Source organism: Nannobrachium achirus, assembly GCF_963921795.1.
Source record: "Nannobrachium achirus genome assembly, chromosome: 20".
Lineage (NCBI taxonomy): Eukaryota > Metazoa > Chordata > Actinopteri > Myctophiformes > Myctophidae > Nannobrachium > Nannobrachium achirus.
The window spans coordinates 34412384-34431328 of NC_137827.1; the positions used below are offsets into that span (position 1 = coordinate 34412384).

General features: G+C 43.3%; 1 protein-coding gene across 1 annotated transcript in view; it reads left to right on the top strand.

Moving 5' to 3' along the window:
• The window catches only part of slc25a21 (solute carrier family 25 member 21), a 132687-nt gene that overhangs the window by 63517 nt on the left and 50225 nt on the right, over nt 1-18945 (top strand). Inside the window, exon 3 of the mRNA XM_080750583.1 lies at nt 15260-15308. Within this exon, the coding sequence (XP_080606709.1) occupies nt 15260-15308 (49 nt within the window). The remainder of the gene's footprint in view (nt 1-15259; nt 15309-18945) is intronic.

Genomic DNA, 18945 nt, shown 5'->3' on the forward strand with positions numbered 1-18945 from the left:
TATTGCTCATCAATCTCTGTCCACTAGGTGACAGTAATGACACAGCCTCTTCCCCTCTGGGTGTTGCTGTGTTGAGAAGAGGTGTTTAATCTGTGTTTACTTTACACTGGGTCAGTGTTAACCAAACAAAGGGTCGGGACCCATTTTTGGGTCACAGAACTATTTGTATGGGTCGTAAAGTAAATATCCCTTTTCCTACAAAACAATTGTTTTATTATTTCAAATGATTCAGAACAATTATAGACACAAACAAATACTGGAAAACGTCATAGATTGGCTGTTGTCATGATTTAAAAAAAGAGCCTATATGGTTCATGCCTAAAATATTTTTTGTATGTTTGGGTCCCGGAGTGACACCAAATGTGTTTGGGTATTCAGCTGAAATGTTTGGGTAAACCCTGTAGTCCAGTGGTTCTCAAAGTGGATTCCAGGGACTCTGTGGGGTTCCTTTAGGGCAGGGGTGGGCAACTTTGATGATGGCGAGGGCCACTATATTTCCACCTTCACTCCAGAGGGCCACATTGCATATTGCTACGTCCTACTAAGCAAAAAATAGCAGATCTACAAGCTCAAAACGCATCGCAGCGCGATGCGTTTTGACCTTGTAGATCAGCTATTTTTTTGTTTCTTTTGAATTGGAATCCTGAATAATCTTTTGTTATTTTGAACTGGAATTCTGAAATGTAACATTTTGATTTAATTTCAAACACATTTAGTTATATACTCATGTTAACTTTATGAACCCAAATACAAATACAATGGACATAAAACAATACATTTTAATACTACACTTAGTCATTAAGCTACTAATATAGACTGACGGAATTAATAATATATTCAGTATTCCGGTATTAACCTGCGGGCCGCGTTAAATGAAGGTGAGGGCCGCATGTGGCCCCTGGGCCGCCAGTTTCCCATGTATGCTTTAGGGGGTTCTAAATTGACCCATATAAGTCTGTAACTCTGAAAGTGTACAAATTAGTACACTGTCAGAGTCAAGGGGAGACCTTGAAATGTGAAAGTTTGAGAAACACTGCTGTAGCCTAGGTGGATCAGCCTACTAGCTGGATCAGTCTCAGCGCCAGGTTGAGGCCAGGGTAGGTGGGTGGGTCCTTCAGTGATGTTGCATGTGCTGCGGTGAGGTGGTGGTGAAGTTAATGGCGGCGGTGGTGGTGTCTCTGGTGGCTGGACCACTCGGCCGCTTTACTACGCCTGTCTTCTCCATCACTCAGCAGCACATGAAGGTTCACCATAATGGATTGTTCTCTGTGTGCGTAAACCCTCCACCATCACCCTTGCAGGTCCATTTTTCTCTCTTGAGTTAACCACATGAAACCTAGTTTCCCTATTCTGTGGGGGGAGGTGGGGGGGAGTGAAGATTCTGCAAAAGAAATGGCGATTTACAAGCTCATAAGGTGTCTTCATGAGCCTGCAGATTTGCAAAGTGAAGATATTTAAAGGAGCGGACCAAGTATAGAGCCGTGGGGGACACCGGTATGGGATTTAAGTGGTTAAGCTAACTGCACTGATTTTGGTTTGCACTTGGAGCGTTTAGGTTGTATGATGAATAGTATCACAGAACAGGAAAACTTGTTAGTCTTGATTCTTTTTTTATTTAGTTTTTTTTTTCACCTACAGTATTTATCCAGGCAAAATGTTTTCCAGCTCCACCCTCATTCTCATTCATGCACTGACTTTGAGAAGACAGCTATTCTCCTGCTTGTAGCGTCTAATCTGCACCACCTGAGACACAATGGAGCTAGTGCCTTGCTCAAAGGCACCTTAACAACAGTTGATGAAAGGATGTTGTTGAGTTGTTGAGGAAAGAGCATTACTCAATCATCACCTCCCCTCCTTCCTGCTCCTGTGTGTGTGTGTGTGTGCGTGTGTGTGTGCGTGCGTGCGTCACACAAAGGACATTAGTCAGAATTTAATGGTGTAATAATTTAACATGTGCAAACAAGAACAATGTGGGATGATTAGTGTCAAATGCCGGCTAATGGCTGTAATAACATGCATGCAGACATGCATGTGCACTCTCACACGCACGCACGCATGCACGCAGATACGCACGCATGCACGCAGGCACACACACACGCACACACACACACACACACAGTCACACACCCACATGACTGATGAAACAGAACTGATGCCAGCCCACACAAGCACCATGTACTGTAATTGTGTTCATCTATTCTCACGAACAGATTACATTGCTCAACAATAGTAAAATATTGTGACGCATGGATGTTTTTGGTGTTGTGTGCTCTTGTCAACTTTACTCAGTTGTTCCACTGAATCTCAGTGGGACGCCATGGCTTGGCACAGTACAGGCACATCATGAAAAGGGAAGTCATTGTTTCACTGTGACATTTACTGATTGTTGACTAGCTAGCAAAGTGAAAGATTCTGGTGAAACAAGGAACCCTTTGTTTGTTTGTTTTATTTATCCTTTTGAATTCTCTAAACTTAGTCAACTTGGCTGCAGTCCGCTCTGTACTTAGTCCGCTCTTCTTTCCCTAATCAAACCTACAATGTACCTACCAAATCTCTTTGCCAAAAAATAGCTGATCTACAAGCTCACACAAAAAGAGTGGTCGTGTGACTTGCATTGCTTGCAACACGTTTTGAGCTTTTAGATCTGCTAAATTACCCCCAGAATAGGGACGCTATAGGGTTGAAGTAGTTATCTCTGCGTAGGCGTATCAACATGGGAACACTCCAAGACTTGGGAGTCCAAACATTTGAAATGAAATCTAACTTGCATTTTGGCAAACTTGTGGCCACATCATTTAAATTTGGAGAAAAAAAAGTAACAATATTGTAGCCAGATTATTCCAACGTAATTACTAAACTATCATGTTGCATGCTCAATTATGCACTGTCTGCAATGTGTAATTATAGCTTGGTAATCAAGGCATTGGCGTGGAACTGCCAAGAAGATTGCTTGCTTGTGAAGATTTGAGGTCTTGTTTGAGCAGTAGGCGTGTGTGTGGAGATTTGATGGAACGGCGAAGACAGCCGAGTGAGGGAAAGTACACAGTAAGAGTCTGTTACAATGAGGCGAAATATTTTAGCATGGCGGTTGTCAGGTGACACTTGTAACTTGATGTTTTGCAAAATGTTCATTGTTTTTATTTGAAGTAAGGGATTACACAAACCCTGTGGGTTGAACAAATGTTGGGGCTCTGTTTGTGAAGTCATTTAAAAAACTCCTGTAGCCTACTTTTAAAATGAGTAGTTGTCATTCTTATAACGCTGTAGGGTTGCGTTTGTTCCTTTAACAACTTAAATGCTATATACTTATAGTTATACATGTACTGTAGTATAGTTGACTGTGGTCCTCCAGGGCTCTATATTAGGTCAGCTTGGTTTTACCCTCAACAAAGAATCTGTTCACCTCAGAATAGGGATGCTAGGGTTCAAAATTATGTTTAATGTTGCCATTCTTTCTGTAGATGCAGTGCTTTAACTCAACGATAATTTAGCTAGCTGTCTTTATGTTAGAGACCAGTGGTGGGAAAGGTAAGCACATGTTTTACTTAAAGTTGTACTATGTAACTTTTTTTATAAAACAAATCTTAAAATTCTCCTAACTATTAAATCACAAAAGTTTTAGAAGATCCGCGCCGTGAATTTCAGCCTGTAAAGCCTTCTCTGTATGTAAACTGAGATCCTTGCCGTGGACCGGATCTCGCGCCAAAATTGCGTCATCACACTACCGGCCAATCACAGCGAGGGTTATACAACTGCCGGCCAATCACAGCGCATCTTGAAGTGGGGTCGCTATGGCAGCCATATTTGTTGTCGCCCGTTTGTACCATCCCTTCTCTAGGTAATTTCGCCTACCAGGCAGGGTGAAGGAGTCCGTATCTCTGGAATTACTGAACGCACAGGAACAAGGGACCCCTTAAAAGATAGATCTCAGCGAGGTGGAGGCAGACGCGGGGGTCTGAAGGTACGAAAAACGTCCGAAAGACGCGGACGCGACCGCGGTTTGCTATAGGGCTAATGACCACTAGTTGGGCATCTTACACAGTATGGCTTTAAGTAAAATTATCAATACTCTAATGTAGATATACTCTGTTACAAGTAAAAGTACAAAATGTTTGAATGCGACGTGTTGTGATCTTGTAGATAGATATATAGGTATATAATAGGGCTAGTGGTTTATGTATGTTTTATAATATTATAATTTATATCTGCAAACTAACTAATAACTAAAGTTTTCAAATAAATGTAGGGGAGTAAAAGTACATTATTTGGATCCCAGATGTAGTGGAGTAGAAGTAAAAGTACAGAAAATTGGAAATACTCAAGTAAAGTACAAATACCTGAAAATCGTACCTAAGTACAGTACTCGAGTACTTTACACCACTGTTAGCGACCTCACTAGGGCTCAGATGCTATTGATTGATGGTCTTTGGGCCGCTCTGACAGGTGTCCAGCTCGGAGTTGGAGAAATTTGCTTAAAAGTGCTCCTCGAGAATGAATGGGGGACGGGGACGACACGGTGCACTTCCTCTCAAACATCAGTTGCACCATGGGTTTTGCATCCATTTTGTCCTCCTTTCTTCTCCTCCTCTCATAGACTTCCGTGCGGTTGGCCAGGGCGATTTGCATCCGATGGTTCTGTGTGTGGGCAATATGACCACAGGTGTCAGAAATCAGTGACAGTAATGAAAGACACATAGGCTTCACTGCAGCAGACGGGTGACGGCGACAGGAGTCCGTCCTCGCCACAATCTGTATCCGTCTCTCTTCTCTTTCTGCCTGCCTGTCTGTCACCGCCAAGAATTCATCAGCTCACTCCAGCTCCATGCCAACTATATGCCAACAGTAGTAACGATACAAATATCGGTGATTAGTCACTGTTCACCACAATGTTTGAATGACGGGGACATACCAGTGGAGTGTGTGTGCAAGAACTGCTGTGCCACAATTCCAGGTAATAAATCTGACGGCTCGACAGAGATGGGGCATGTTGTTGTACAATAAACACAAAAGGGAGTGCTAAGATTAATCGACTACTCCTCCACCCCCTCCCGCCTACTCATCCTTCCCATCTCCACTTCTCTTTTTCTCCCTCTCTCTTTCTCTTTTCTTTTTCTTCCTTTCATCTGCTCTTTGCTCTGATTCATGGCTGCTGACCTGCGAACAAGAGGAGACGCGCCGGGTGGAAACCGACACCCAGGCGATAACAGATAAAGCAGCAGCACCGGTAGCCGGGGCCAGGGCCCAGGAATGCCAGGGCTGTTTGCAAAGCCGGGGAAGCAGCAGCTCTTCTCAAGTTCTCTCGACAGGGGCCCTCAATGAAAAAAGAAAAAGAAAAAAAGTGCTGTCATTGGAGATGGCCTCGTTTGTTTTTCTAAGCACCTTTTCAGCTTTTTTCAAGTGCAGAATTAGGGACTGTTTGGGGAGTTAAATGGGATGCTTCTCCACTCCTGAGGCAGTAAGCCTGATTGTGGTGATATCTGTGATTAATAACTGTCCCCATGGTCTCTTTCTCTGTGTGTGTGTCTCTCTCACCTCTCATTACCCACTCATAATGGTGGTTCATAGAGCTCCTCGGACCTCTCCCCCAGATGTCCTGAGCCATTACAAGGTCTTGTTTTTTATTGCAACCATAGGTCGCAGTTTACTATGACGCGGCACATATTTTAGTCAGGCACAGTGGGTCAGTAACGCCTCAATGTCTATAGATGACCTGGCTGTTGTGACATCACATTGTTGACTCAATGACCAAGACAGCCTGTTCTGGCAATCATATATGGAGATCCCTGATGACATCAATATTAAGCCCATATTTGGCAATGCCCAAATTGCCCATGTTTGGCAATGCCCATATATGGACGCTCCAAATGGCCAAGACAGAATTCATTTACAAATCAAGACTGCTGACTATCATCACCTGGATATCCATGAAGATCCCAACACTGACCTCATCAAACCCTGGATATTCATACATGGAGACAACTGGATCATCACCTAGATCTCCATATATGGAGCTGACCTCTACATCTGATTCCCAGATGATGCCCTGTTAGGGCAACCACACTAATATAATCCCTTTTATGCCCATCAATATTAATCCCATATCTGGGAATGCCCATATATGGACATATTGTGTCAGTCTAACGGTTAGACTCTGTGGTTGCCGTGTCAGAGGTGGACATCTCTAACCAGTGTGGTAACAAGTGTGGTTGCCGCGACACGAGTCACACTTGCAAATCAATTCCGTCCTTATCCCTTTTATGCCCAAATATGGAGATCCCTGTCCCGATGTCATCAATATTAAGCGCATATCTGGGAAGGTCCATATTTGGCAAGGTGGACGCTCCATATATGGCCAAGACAGAATTCATTTGCAAATCAAGACTGCTGACTATCATCACCTAGATCTCCATGTATGGAGATGGTCAATACCTCTACATCTGACCTCACAGACTCCATATATGGATGGATATAGCTGACCTGTTCTGACATCACAGTGATGACTCGACCAGGTCAGCAGAAGGGTATACATGCCAAAGCAGCCATATGGGTGCACGCACCCATATGCGCAACCTCGTCGCTTCTTGCCCTTGGCGTCTTACTGGTATGTAAATTCCTTCATAATCAGTACCTTCACACCAGTGTTTGTTTTAGTCTAATTTTTTTCATCATGTCCACCTCTGACACGAGAGGAGCTCTGGACAGGGACATAAATCACTGCTCCTAATGGCCGCCTGCCTCTGCATTAATGAACTTTCTTTCCTCTCCTAAAGTCTTTAATTGCCCTTTAATATCCATGAGTGTATGTGTACTTTACCCATGAAATACCATTTCTTTCGCTATACCCTCCCGCTTTAAAAAATGAGGCAATTATATTGCCTGTGTGCTTATGACGGATTGGTGTGTTTGCCCCTCTTGGGTTGAGAATGGTTTGGTTTATATACCAATTGCAATTTTAATGGGATTAGATTTGAATTGTTGAGCCTGGTGTTTGCAATGAAAACAGGTTGGACTCTCAGGCAATCTTTCAGTATTAAAATGTGCCTTTCTGGGTTGTAAGTTTAGTTTATTGGCCTGACCCCACAGCAGTCTCATGTGATTTGGATACCCATATTTTATATTTATAATTTGCTTTCCCTGTTTTGACTTGTTTATGCCAACCTTATTCTATAGTTATTAGTTTGATAGTAGAGATGTTTTCATTCAGTCACAAATGTATGCTAACCTTGCTAACATCTTTCCTTTACTAAAACAGTATTACATTCAGTAAAATGTAGTAAGCAAATTCTTCTCTCTCTGCTTCTTTTACCGTGTCAAAGGCAATCCTGTATGAAAATGACTTAACTGTTAATTTTACTCTGGAAGTGTTATAATGGACTGTTACCGTTCCATTACATAATCCCAATCTTTTTTTAAACGATTTAGAGACCCTTTTCATGTGCGTGCGTGCGTGTGTTATTGTTGGTTGTTGGCCTTATGCCGTTAAACAACTGAAATTCACCCCACCCTTTTTATTTACCTTTTATGTCAACGGTCCTTCAGAGCAGTCTCACCACCATTCTTCCATTCCTCGTACATTCAGCCTCGACGTCTTTGACTCAGAGAACCTGTAATACATGAGTCCAGGGGTGTCACAAGGGGGGGGAAGTGGGACTGAGTTACTAGGGCCCAAGGTGGAGGGGCCTTAATTCTTTTTCGCACTGTGAGCTTGTAGATCTGCTATTTTTGGAAAGTTGTGAAAATGTGTGCAAATCTTCGAATATATGTATTTTTTAAGCGAACATGTGTAACTCAAACTTAGCTTCTGGGGGGTCCCTGGAACTAAATATTTTGAGTTGGGGATCCGTCGCCAAATACATATCATTTTGGGGGTCCTTCACATGAAAACGTTTGAGCACCACTGACATATTAACATCGTTTTTTTTTTTATGAAGAACATTCATGGGGGGCCCGCAGTGAATCCTTGTACCCAGGGCCCAGAATTTGGTGCGACACCCCTGCGTGAGCCTGGCGGTTGGCCTCGCTGATAGACATCACATTGGCTTTGTTGCTGCAGGTGAAAAATTGAGGTAGGCAGCGGCCTGGCGGTTGTGTTTAGCATTCCAGATCGGACGTGTTTTGAAAAGTATTAATAGCAGGCATGGAGGAAGGAGCCATCAGCGGCAGGTTCAGCCAGGGGCTCTGCCTGAATCGGGGCAGACCTCTGGGGTGAACCCTGAGGCTTCTGTCATCACACTTCTCTGGCTCGTCTCATGCCTTCAAACCACACGAAACACTGTCAGCCGCTGTTATTTAATTGTCAGTGGTGCAGAAAATGTGTTGCACTGAAACTTGGACGATAAATAATAATTATAGCTGGACAGATTCACAGTAATAATTACCAAAACACTGTATATCCGTTTTAGGAAAATCTAATTACCTGAAGTTCATCATTCTCTGATTCTAAATGTGTTATCGTTCTGCCAACCAAGAACTTAATTTACCTGCAATCCTTTGATAAATGCTGTAATCTGTTTTAATGCTGTGCTATAAATCAATTTAGAAGAGTACGAGATACAGTACTTGTGTCAAATGGTAGCTCTCATTTTAGAATCAAACTACCTCCGTTATTTGATTAGAATAATGGAGGAACCATTATTTAAGTAGGCCTACAGTTACTAAACTGTTATTACTGTATGTCGTAAAAAGCGTGTGAAATGCACGGCCGGTAAGTGTACTCTGATGTATTACTCCATTTAACTGGGGGAGTCCTACTTCCTGTGGCAGTGACCTTCTCCCTGTGGCTGCTGGGAATTACAGTCATTCAGTGTGTGTCTCGGCGTGATGGATGGCACCTGCACCCGTTGAGAAATCACTCCCTGGCGCACTATTGTTTTTCTTTCTCACTTTTGCGTGGGAGCAAAAAACTTCATGCATACCCGAGCCAAAACCAACTCAGATAATCATCTCATCTGCGTGATGTATGGTCTTCTGTCTCCGTACGACAAGTTATCAGACCTCTCGGAATGTTCACCGGGTAGGATGGTGGTGGCCCAGGCTCGGAGCTTCCAGCAGAGAGGTCTACTACTTGTTGGGTCCGACCCAGAGACCTCGTGCGCCGTCCATATATCTCCGACTCTTCCAGCCACCCAAGATGCTGAACGAGGGGGATGATGTAGGACTTTCTGGTGTCTCATTGTTTCTGCTGGCTCGCTCTGACGTGCCACCATATGGTCCCGACTATCCTGTATCCAACGCGAGGGCCAAAATTCCACGGCTGTAAAAATGCCGCGCATGACTTTAACTGTGGCCAGTACAAAAACCAGCAGGCGCCCGAATCAAGACTCGTCTTTGCGTCATTACAACGTAAAATCAGCGTAATATCCAACTAATTGTATCCTATAGCCACTCTTTTTCCACCTTAAGTGATCATTTTGATGATGGAGCAAAAACACAAGGCTGAACTCTGTGACCCGGCACGTAGGGCATTAGTGGCATAGGGCAATCCTGTACTATGTTAGGAGTATGTTTGTGCGTGTGTTAGTCGATGGCTGCGTTCCAGACGGTACTGATGCTGTCGTTGCCATTAGCAGCAGTGATTAGCCGTGTGTGTGTCTGCAGGCACAGGAGCCGTGGATGACAGAAGCTGTCAGTACCATTGTGCGTTCAGAAACAAAAGAGGCCTCAGAATAATGGAATCTCCCAGTATGTCACCCACTGAGGCGGAACAAACCTATAAACGTCAACCAGATGGCAGGTCACTATACTGTAATATTACGTCCCCGTCTCTCTCCACAGTTGTGGAGTGGAGGGAGGTTGCTGCTGAACACTTTCACCATTCTTCAAGGAAAGAAAATGGAGGCAGTCAGAGCAGAAAGAATGGCCCAACCTGTCATTAGCTCTTGCATGCTACAGAGAATGTATTTGACGCTATAGGATAAAGGTCCTTACACACTGGGGGATTTTCTTTTCTGTGATTAATTTGCCCCAAAATATATTACACAGAAGCATTTTATGCATGATAAAACGCCTGAATTTCTATTGGGAACAAGGTTGAATTTTCACCCCAAAATAAAGGCACATTGACCTGTATGAGGCATCAGCAATATGAATAGTTTTGATGCAATTTTCATATAGTTTATTCATCATTTAGACCTTAATATCTTAATATGACATCATGTACAGTATGACCTTTGTGTATATTTTTTAACAACAAAAGTAAAGCACTCGGTAAGATCCTTTTTTTTTGGCAACCTAGTTAGTACTGAGGTTGCCTGCTATGCTTTAAAAAGCTGCTCCCAAGCATTTAGTACAGGCAGATGTCAAAAGTGGGATATCTCATTTTGAAATGAGAGTTACAGTATGTTAGTCCGTCCCCTTCAGTAAGTGTAAAACAGAGGCAGTGGAGCGGTGTGAAGTGATCCCAACAGTTTGCAGGCTCTGTGATTAAACGGTAGCATGTGCTGACAGCAGGGAAGAAAAGACCATGATGCACTGGGGCCTAGAGCCTTTCAGCAGCTTTTAGGAAGGTGGGCGTTTGGCACATTAATGCTCTGAAAGAACTACAACTCTGAGACCGTCACAAGTTAATGCAAGTGTGATGTATTTGCTGTCACCTCGAGTAGCTTTGTGGCGTAAACTTCATTTATACTTGTCGCACATCGAAAATAGCCGGCCTACTGGTCTATTTTCGGCATGCGACACCATTGTGCGACGCACTATAAATTTAGCATAACTCATTACTTGATATTTCCTAGTGAAGCGTATTCAACACTCAAGTGGCATGGGAGAGAAGAGGATGTACAGTTCAAGCCGGATTACTTTTTGGGTCAGTCCCAGATACCTAGTTGAAGCATGCAAAATTGAAACTCGGTCTAATAGCAGCTGGAAAAAGTGTTGCTGTTTGTGTAGCCGGTGTTAAAAACCAGATGGGGTGGGGCTCTCTGACTGGAACTGACTATGTTGTTATACAGTATGCAGCAAATCCCACCCATTTTTAGGTACTTATGACAAGTAAACAAACAAACAAATGTGATGGCATAGTTTGTTTAGATCTGCTATTCTTGATATTTTTGAAAATGTTCAACCTTTGACCAGACCGGCAAATCGATGCGTCACCACCAAAGGGCCTTCTCTGGGGCATGCTCTCCATTGTAATCCTATGCTGTTTGACCTAAATTAGCTTGGATTGTTCATTATTTGTTTTATATATATTTCTGACAAGCTGGAAATATTCTGAGCCTTTCCATAGTTGATAATGTTTTCAGAATGAGAGCTTAGTTTACCTACAGCGTATCTGCTCTGACCTGCTGACATCATCACTCAGATTACTTCCACAGTCCACACGTCTTATTGACACCTGTTCCTCCGGATTTGTTGACTGATAGACAAGCAGAGAGAGAGAGAGATGGATGGCTTGATCGATCGATCGATCGATTGATAGATAAGACTCAATCAAAAGATAATTTGGATATTACTGTCAATTTAGATCAAATAGCATCAGCTTACAATGGAGAGTATGCCCCCCGAGACCGACCACGGCTTTGGCGTTGACGTGTTGATGGTCAGGTGTATAATGACATCATGGCCAAAATAGGGACACTAGGTTGAAAGTGGTAAATCGAATCACAATGGACTAATTTAATTGATTACATCTAAAAGTAAAGTGCATTCCATTCAAAACCCCACCATTAAAGGTACGTCCTATAATTGCTACTTGGGTGGTTTGCATCATATGTATCCCAGATGCATGCTCTTCTCTTCGTTCTGTCAGATACATGAAAAGAAAGAGTGTGTTTACAAATGCTGTTGACCTTGGTCAGGCCAGTATCAATGCTACAGGTGTAGAACGGGTCATATGGAGGCCACTGGTGGATTATTGTCAAATGCAGTCTCACATAGTGGTTCGTCTTGGAGCCCCTACTTGTCTGCCATCGGTTGTCCTTAACGTGTCTCGTCTTTTGGGGCGTCAGACAGGCGCTCAAATAAACACAGCCTGGTTTTGCATTCATGCTTATCATCACTAAGCCCTGAGAAACCGCCTCGTTGGAGGGAAGACACGAGTGCCTAAGGCTGAGGGCAGCCTCATACCAACGGATGCAGATCAATACAAACTACAATGCAGAAAATATTTTTTTTATTTGTTTTAACTAAAAATGTAGGCACATTTAGACCTATTAGAGACATTATAAATCATTTCAGGGGCAAATGTTTAAAACATACTTCAGACTCTGAATATTTTAAATATATTTGTTCCATATTAAGACTTTAACAATCGTACAGCAACATGACTAACACCATAAGATACAGTGTTCCCATCTTGCAATGGGATCACACCAGCTGCCATTTGGGCCGGCGGCATAACGTTAGGGTTGGGGTGGTTCCTACCCACTTACTTCCAACGCCCTTGCTCAGGCTACACCCATTTATGAACTCTGGCCTTCATTGTGAACTCAACTACACACCTGCAAAGTTTTGTCACTGCAACTTGCATTACGACGCTATCGCGTTGACAAAATCTGTCCACAGACAGACTGACATATAAACAGCTGGCAATGTACTGAAAACCACTTCTTCCTGCTGGGTGTCTACAATGGGTGTCTACAGGACCACATTTTGCCTTGATGACACACACACACACACACACACACACACACACACACACACACACACACACACACACACACACACACACACACACACACACACACACAGAGACTCACAATGTGAAAACAATGCCAGCCATGCTGACGCGGCTGGTAAGTACAGCATGGTCTTGAAAGAGCTTATCAAAGCAGGAACGAGTATATACTTGGTTCATTTACTACACTTTGCCACTCGTCTCGTCGTCTGTGTATCTATAGGAATATTGCCCTTGGTGGTTAATCACCCCGTGTTACCCCGTTTTTACTTTATTTTTCCCAATCTGAAATTATGAGAGAAACAACATACTCTACCCATAAGAATGTGAGATTCAGTACCCCTTTTTAGCTACACTGCCAGTAGTGATTAATTGATGATAAACGTTCCCTAATGTTACTGTTTGCCAGAGTCAAGTCTGCAGAGACAAAAGGAATCCAATCGTTGTTTTGTTTGTCTTCTTTCTGCGTGTTTGGTTTCCCACTTATCGTCCAGATGCACATTTTCTGAGGGGATGGCGATTGCAGAAGATCTCCATTTTCCCAGACCCTGCTCTCTCTCTCTCTCTCTCTCTCTCTCTCTCTCTCTCTCTCTCTCTCTCTCGCACGCGCGCTATTTCTCTCTGTCTTTCTCTGGTCTGCTCCTTCTCTCTCTCTCCTGTGGGTCACCTGTTGGAGCGTGTTTTCTTTTTCTCCCAGCATCCTTGTGTTTGTTCAGGCTCAGCAAGCAGGCAGACAGGCAGGTTTGGCTTCATCGCGTAATCAGATTAGCCGAGGAGAGATCCAATGTGGTCAGGTTTCACGACAGGTCTATTCATAGGAACACCTGAAAAAGATGTGTCTGTCAAAATCTCTGGAACCCCCATGTTTACTCTCCCACTGCAGTTTTAAAAGCCTTTTTAAGCCCTTTCAGAAGGACTTTCAACGTGTTTAGTTTTTACTAAGAGCTACCGAATTAGGATTAGGACTCCTAACAATTCCAATTTTACCATTTTGGAGATTAAGATGTCCCTGTAGACGGAATTTTCTCAGTGGTGTTTCACATGATAATTTTCCCTGGAACCCCCCCAACACAGGAGACACTTCTTTATAGACATGATGTTTAATTGAGCAAATTAGAGAGAGGCCGTATTTCACGGCAGCTGTGTACACATGGTGGAATCTATGAGGGAAACCCCATTAAAGCGATGGCAGAGAGGATGCAGTGAGAATCCTGTGTTAGCCAGCCTGATTGAGTCTGAGGCTGAGTGTTTCCAAAGCCGAAACCAGTGGCTTTTCACCCAGATGCACGTAGTTAGTGCGTGTGTGAAACCACAGCGGGTCCCTCACTGATCACTCAGGCTCTATTGACTATCCAGCTTTTAGCATATAACTGATGTACTGGCTTTACATGGATAATACGCTGAGTGGATTGGGTCCCTTCATCACTTTGAAAAGCAGAGAATTAGCTGGGTTGTTATGAGAGGAAGTCTCATTGGGCCTCCTTTGTTCATTTCCGCTTGCATGCAGACACCACAGAGCTCGGAAAGCACTGTGGATTATTTATTAGGCTGGTCGGGATTTGAATTAACCAGGGGCGATAATTACAGTGATGACAAGGGTTCTCACTCAGACTCTCAGTATATTTGGTTTGTGTTGGCTGTCTTTCAAAACTGTTGCTCAAAAAAGAAAAAGAAAAAAAATAGAAATAGAAAAAACACAACCAACAACATTCAAATTGCGGTAATTAGAAGTCATGCAAGTTTTCAGTGATCAAGCCAGGACACATTACCGCTTAACATGGTTTGGGTTGTGATCATATCCTCAAGACCTGATATGCAAGGTGGTCAGGTTGTTATAGGAACCACACCCATTCAATGTAAAGAAATGGAGAGAACACATGCGATAGAGTGATTTAGTTGTTTCTTTGTTAGAATCGATGCAGAGTGCGGACTGTCCAACACCAAGTAGTGCCCTAAAGCACAGCTAGACTTCTTGGGGTCCATGTACTGTATACTTACTACTATAAAAAACGCGTGTTGTGTATTTGTTTTCCTTAGATTGGATACCAACAACTGAACACTATTTATTTTCAAGAACGATGTGATCAATAGCGTCAATTGCTGCCGTAAAGTCTATTGTTGTGTTTGTTGTGTCCATTGTGTCATACACATTTTGAAGTTGCTTTCTTACTGTTGGAGCAGTTCATTCTTACTGTTGGAGCAGCTCTTTATAAAAAAAGCTTTATTTTGCTCAAGTAGCATATACACCTGTTCCTGTGAACTGTATTGCACATTTACTTTTTTCTTTCTCCCTTCCACCAGCCATCTTGGCAGCCTGCATGGGAGAGCCATTTGCTGTAGGTCCCAACTTTACTTACAGAAAGAAATCTCAATTCCATTTCAGTCACACTTTTTGGTGGTTACAAATCCAGTTTTCATCACTTTGGTGGATGATGAGGGTTAAGGTCTCCATCTACAGGTCTCCAACACTGTGTCTCCGTCCTCCACATACGATCTGAACTACTCCTAATATCACATGCAGCATTGGCACAAGTGAAGAAAGAATCAGTTCAAACTTTTAATTGTAGCCTATAGCCACAATTGGCATGATTAAATGGCACATGTAAGTGCTTTTAGCTAACCTTGCTTTTTTGTTTGTCCTAGGCCTGGTAGAGATCTGCCTAATGCACCCACTGGATGTGGTGAAGACAAGGTATGTATTTCTCACATATTCCCACAGCCGTGAAGATTGTTATTTAAACCAGTAAGACTCCCTAATCGGGAGATAAGCGACCGTCAGGTCGCAGTGTGATCTTTGGGCAAAATCTGTTGGAGTAGTGTCCAAAAATGTGTTTTAAAAAATCGGCCTGAAGGTGGTGCTAAATGGGACAGATCCATGTTGATGAACATGAGTGTAGAGCAAGTGTTTACCGATTTGCGTGATTTTAGGAAAGCAATTGTAGGAGCAGTGTCCAAAAATTAGTTTTGCAAGAATCAGCCTCATGGTGGCATGTGAGAATTGATGGGTGGAGGTTGTGGTTTGGCAGGCAAGGAGTGGGTGTGCAAAATTTGGCATGGATCGGGGCACCGGTTGCGGAGATATGAGCAGGGCAAAAGTGTGACGTGTGACAGACAGACTGACGGACTGATGGACAGCTGGTCGAGGTTTTGATAGTAACTGCGACTTGACGGTCGCAATTATGGAGCATGGTGCATTATAGCAGTCAAGAGGTGCACGCACATCCCAACATGTATGTATGTATATATACGTGCGCGCGTGTGTGTGTGTGTGTGTGTGTGTGTGTGTGTGTGTGTGTGTGTGTGTGTGTGTGTACACACACACACACACACACACACACACACACACACACACACACACACACACACACACACACCTTTGATACATTTTGATTGCTTTCTAAATCAATATTTTAAACCAGTATTGTGTATAATGCACCACATAAAAACAGGCAATGTTCTAGTTTAGTGTAGTAAAAGCACATAATGACAGAAGGACTCTGTTTACTATCAACAATATTTTACTCAAAGTTTTTCACTATAACATCAGAAGAAGCGCATCATGTTTTGATTTTAAACCAAATGCCACAAGGTGAATACCTTATGTTCTTTTTGGGTTTTGATTAAAATATAAAGTTACTGCTACCTTGAAGTCTTTGCTGCCTGCATACACACAACACAACCCTGACCTTTACCCAAAGATATTCAAGTTCAAGTTCAACATTTCGATTAGAAACCGTAATTGAATTACAGCATTTGTCTTTGGAACTGTAACAACTGATTAGTTACACGTATATATTTTGCAATACAATCTGTTACTTCCCAAACTGTCTATCATTGATTAGTCTTAATTTACTCTGTACAGCAAGTGATCTGTCATCATGCAATACATGTCAGACAGAATGTAATGTCGTTGGGACATTTTTCACTGTACATTTTACACAGAGTATATGAAATGTGCTTGTCCTGTAGCTCTGTTATTTACGGTGTGCAACAGCGATGTACGACTACGTTTAAATCAGGCTTTACTTAGTTGACATGTCTCTGTATCAATGCCACCAAGACAGATACTTCTACATTGATTACTTGGCAAATTCAATGATTAGATTGCATTTCCCATTCATACATTAACTCCTCATCATAGACCTGAACGTATACGTATGGCATTCAAAAAAGCAAAAATATTTTTCCAGTCCACATCTGCCTTGAATCCTCTCCGTGGGCGCAGTAATGGCACTTGGGCATATATATTGGAGTTCTTTGCATACCAGCTCCCCCCCCCCCCCCCCTTCAGTGGGCCTGGCCTGACCAGCTCTGCATTCTCCAGGCAAGGAGGGCACCAATGCCAAGAGCCTTAGCCATTTTGTGGGAAATGAAATGCATCATTTACCCATTCATTTCCCGCACAATGTTAAAGTAATACACATTTTTATGTTTGCAAATCGCTCATATTATTTCATTTAATCCCATTCATCTTTTGTTGCATGGCCTGTGGTTAAAAAAAAAAAGAAAAAAGGGTGAAAAAAGAAAAAGATGAGAACAGGAAGAATGAATCAGCAGCCACTGAGCGTGCTCTCTGAGATCTGTGTAATACTCTTTTCATTCCATTTTCATCCTCTGCCTCGCTCTCTCGTCCGTCCTCTTGTTATGCAAGAGTGGCAGCCTCTTGGGGTGCAGAGGGTGATCAGGACCATCACACCACAGCTCCTCAGTCAGCCATAAACAGGTCGTGGGCCACTACTAAAGCTTTATAGTCTTTCACAGGCCCAGCCAAGACCTCTGGCTCAGTTCTTAGAACCCCCAACCAGCCCCCCCTCTCACTACTTGTCAGTAAATTGTGCTGGTTTTTTGTCATTTACGGCAGCAGTTTCTTGGTAAATAAACCGCTAGGGTTAGGGCTAGGGTGCCTTAAAAAAAAGAAGAAGAAAAGCACGATGGCTGCACTTTGAAGGCCCATGCCACCACCAGAAGAGAGTGGGCGGAAACGCGGGGGATAAAAGCCAAAGTGGGCGAGCCGAGCCGTATTAGTCGATACTCGATACTTTGAAGGCCTCACGGCGTGATTGATGGTCATGCGTAGAAGGTATGAGGGTTTATTACAGGTAGGGCCGGAGCCCCACGCTTGTCCATCTGCATGCAGGGTGAGGGTTAAAAGTGCACACACTATTTTCTTTGTAATCTCTTCCCTAAAAGTGGTAAAAGCTCCACTTAAACTAGACAGGTTTATCTGTTTGTTTTTCTGTTTGTGTCTCCACGTGTTTACGTTATGGGTGTTCATTGGTGGGGAATGGGCAGGCAGGCACAAATTGACTCCTTGCGCTCATCCTGACTCTTAGGCGCTTGTCAAGTTTTATTTTTCTCTCTTTTTTGATAAATGGAAGGAACAGAATAGTCATCACAGTTGTGTCTTTTTGAACAGGGAATCATAGTCAAGGCCAGTAGTTTATTGGACTGGCCTTTGTTGAACCACACGAGGCTGCTGGCGACTGAAGGACACGCGCACACGCTCGCGCGCACACACACACACACACACACACACACACACACACACACACACACACACACACACACACACACACACACACACGCACAGAAACACACTTGGGCATGAGCATGTGCACAGACACACAATAACACAGACGTGCACATAAACATGCAGTCAGTCGTCTGCGCACACATACACACAAGTTTACTCACTTAACATCCACACATGAGTTTATAGAGCGAGCCTACACAGCAGCTAGCTAATTGGGCCACTGCGAGAGGGAGCTGAAATCCATTAGCATGAACCTTGGAGTCAACTGGCTGATAGAATCAGGCCCAGACACACCTCCACTCTCCTCTCTCTATATTTCTCTCTCACACACATACACATACTGGGCTCACTCTCTCTCACCCCCTCTCTTTCTTCTACCGCTCTCTCTCCCCCTCCCTAATTTGCCCTCTCTCTGTCTTTCTCCTTCTCGCTCTCAGCTCTGGGTTCTTACGCATGGCTCTTATTAGCCCTGGCTCCTGCTTTAATGTCCACGGGTCCAAATTGGACTGGGACTGGAGTAAATTTACTTTTTTCCACCAAGCACAATATCAAAGGCATTCTTTTTTTCCACTCTTTCGGAAGGGAACCCTGACAAAATGTGAACCTGGGAGTTGATGTTTACTTATTTTCCAAATGAGGGGTCCATCGTGTTAGTGCACAGAGAGAGAGAGAGAGAGAGAGAGAGAGAGAGAGAGAGAGAGAGAGAGAGAGAGAGAGAGAGAGAGAGAGAGAGAGAGAGAGAGAGAGAGAGAGAGAGAGAGAGAGAGAGAGAGAGAGAGAGAGAGAGAGAGAGAGA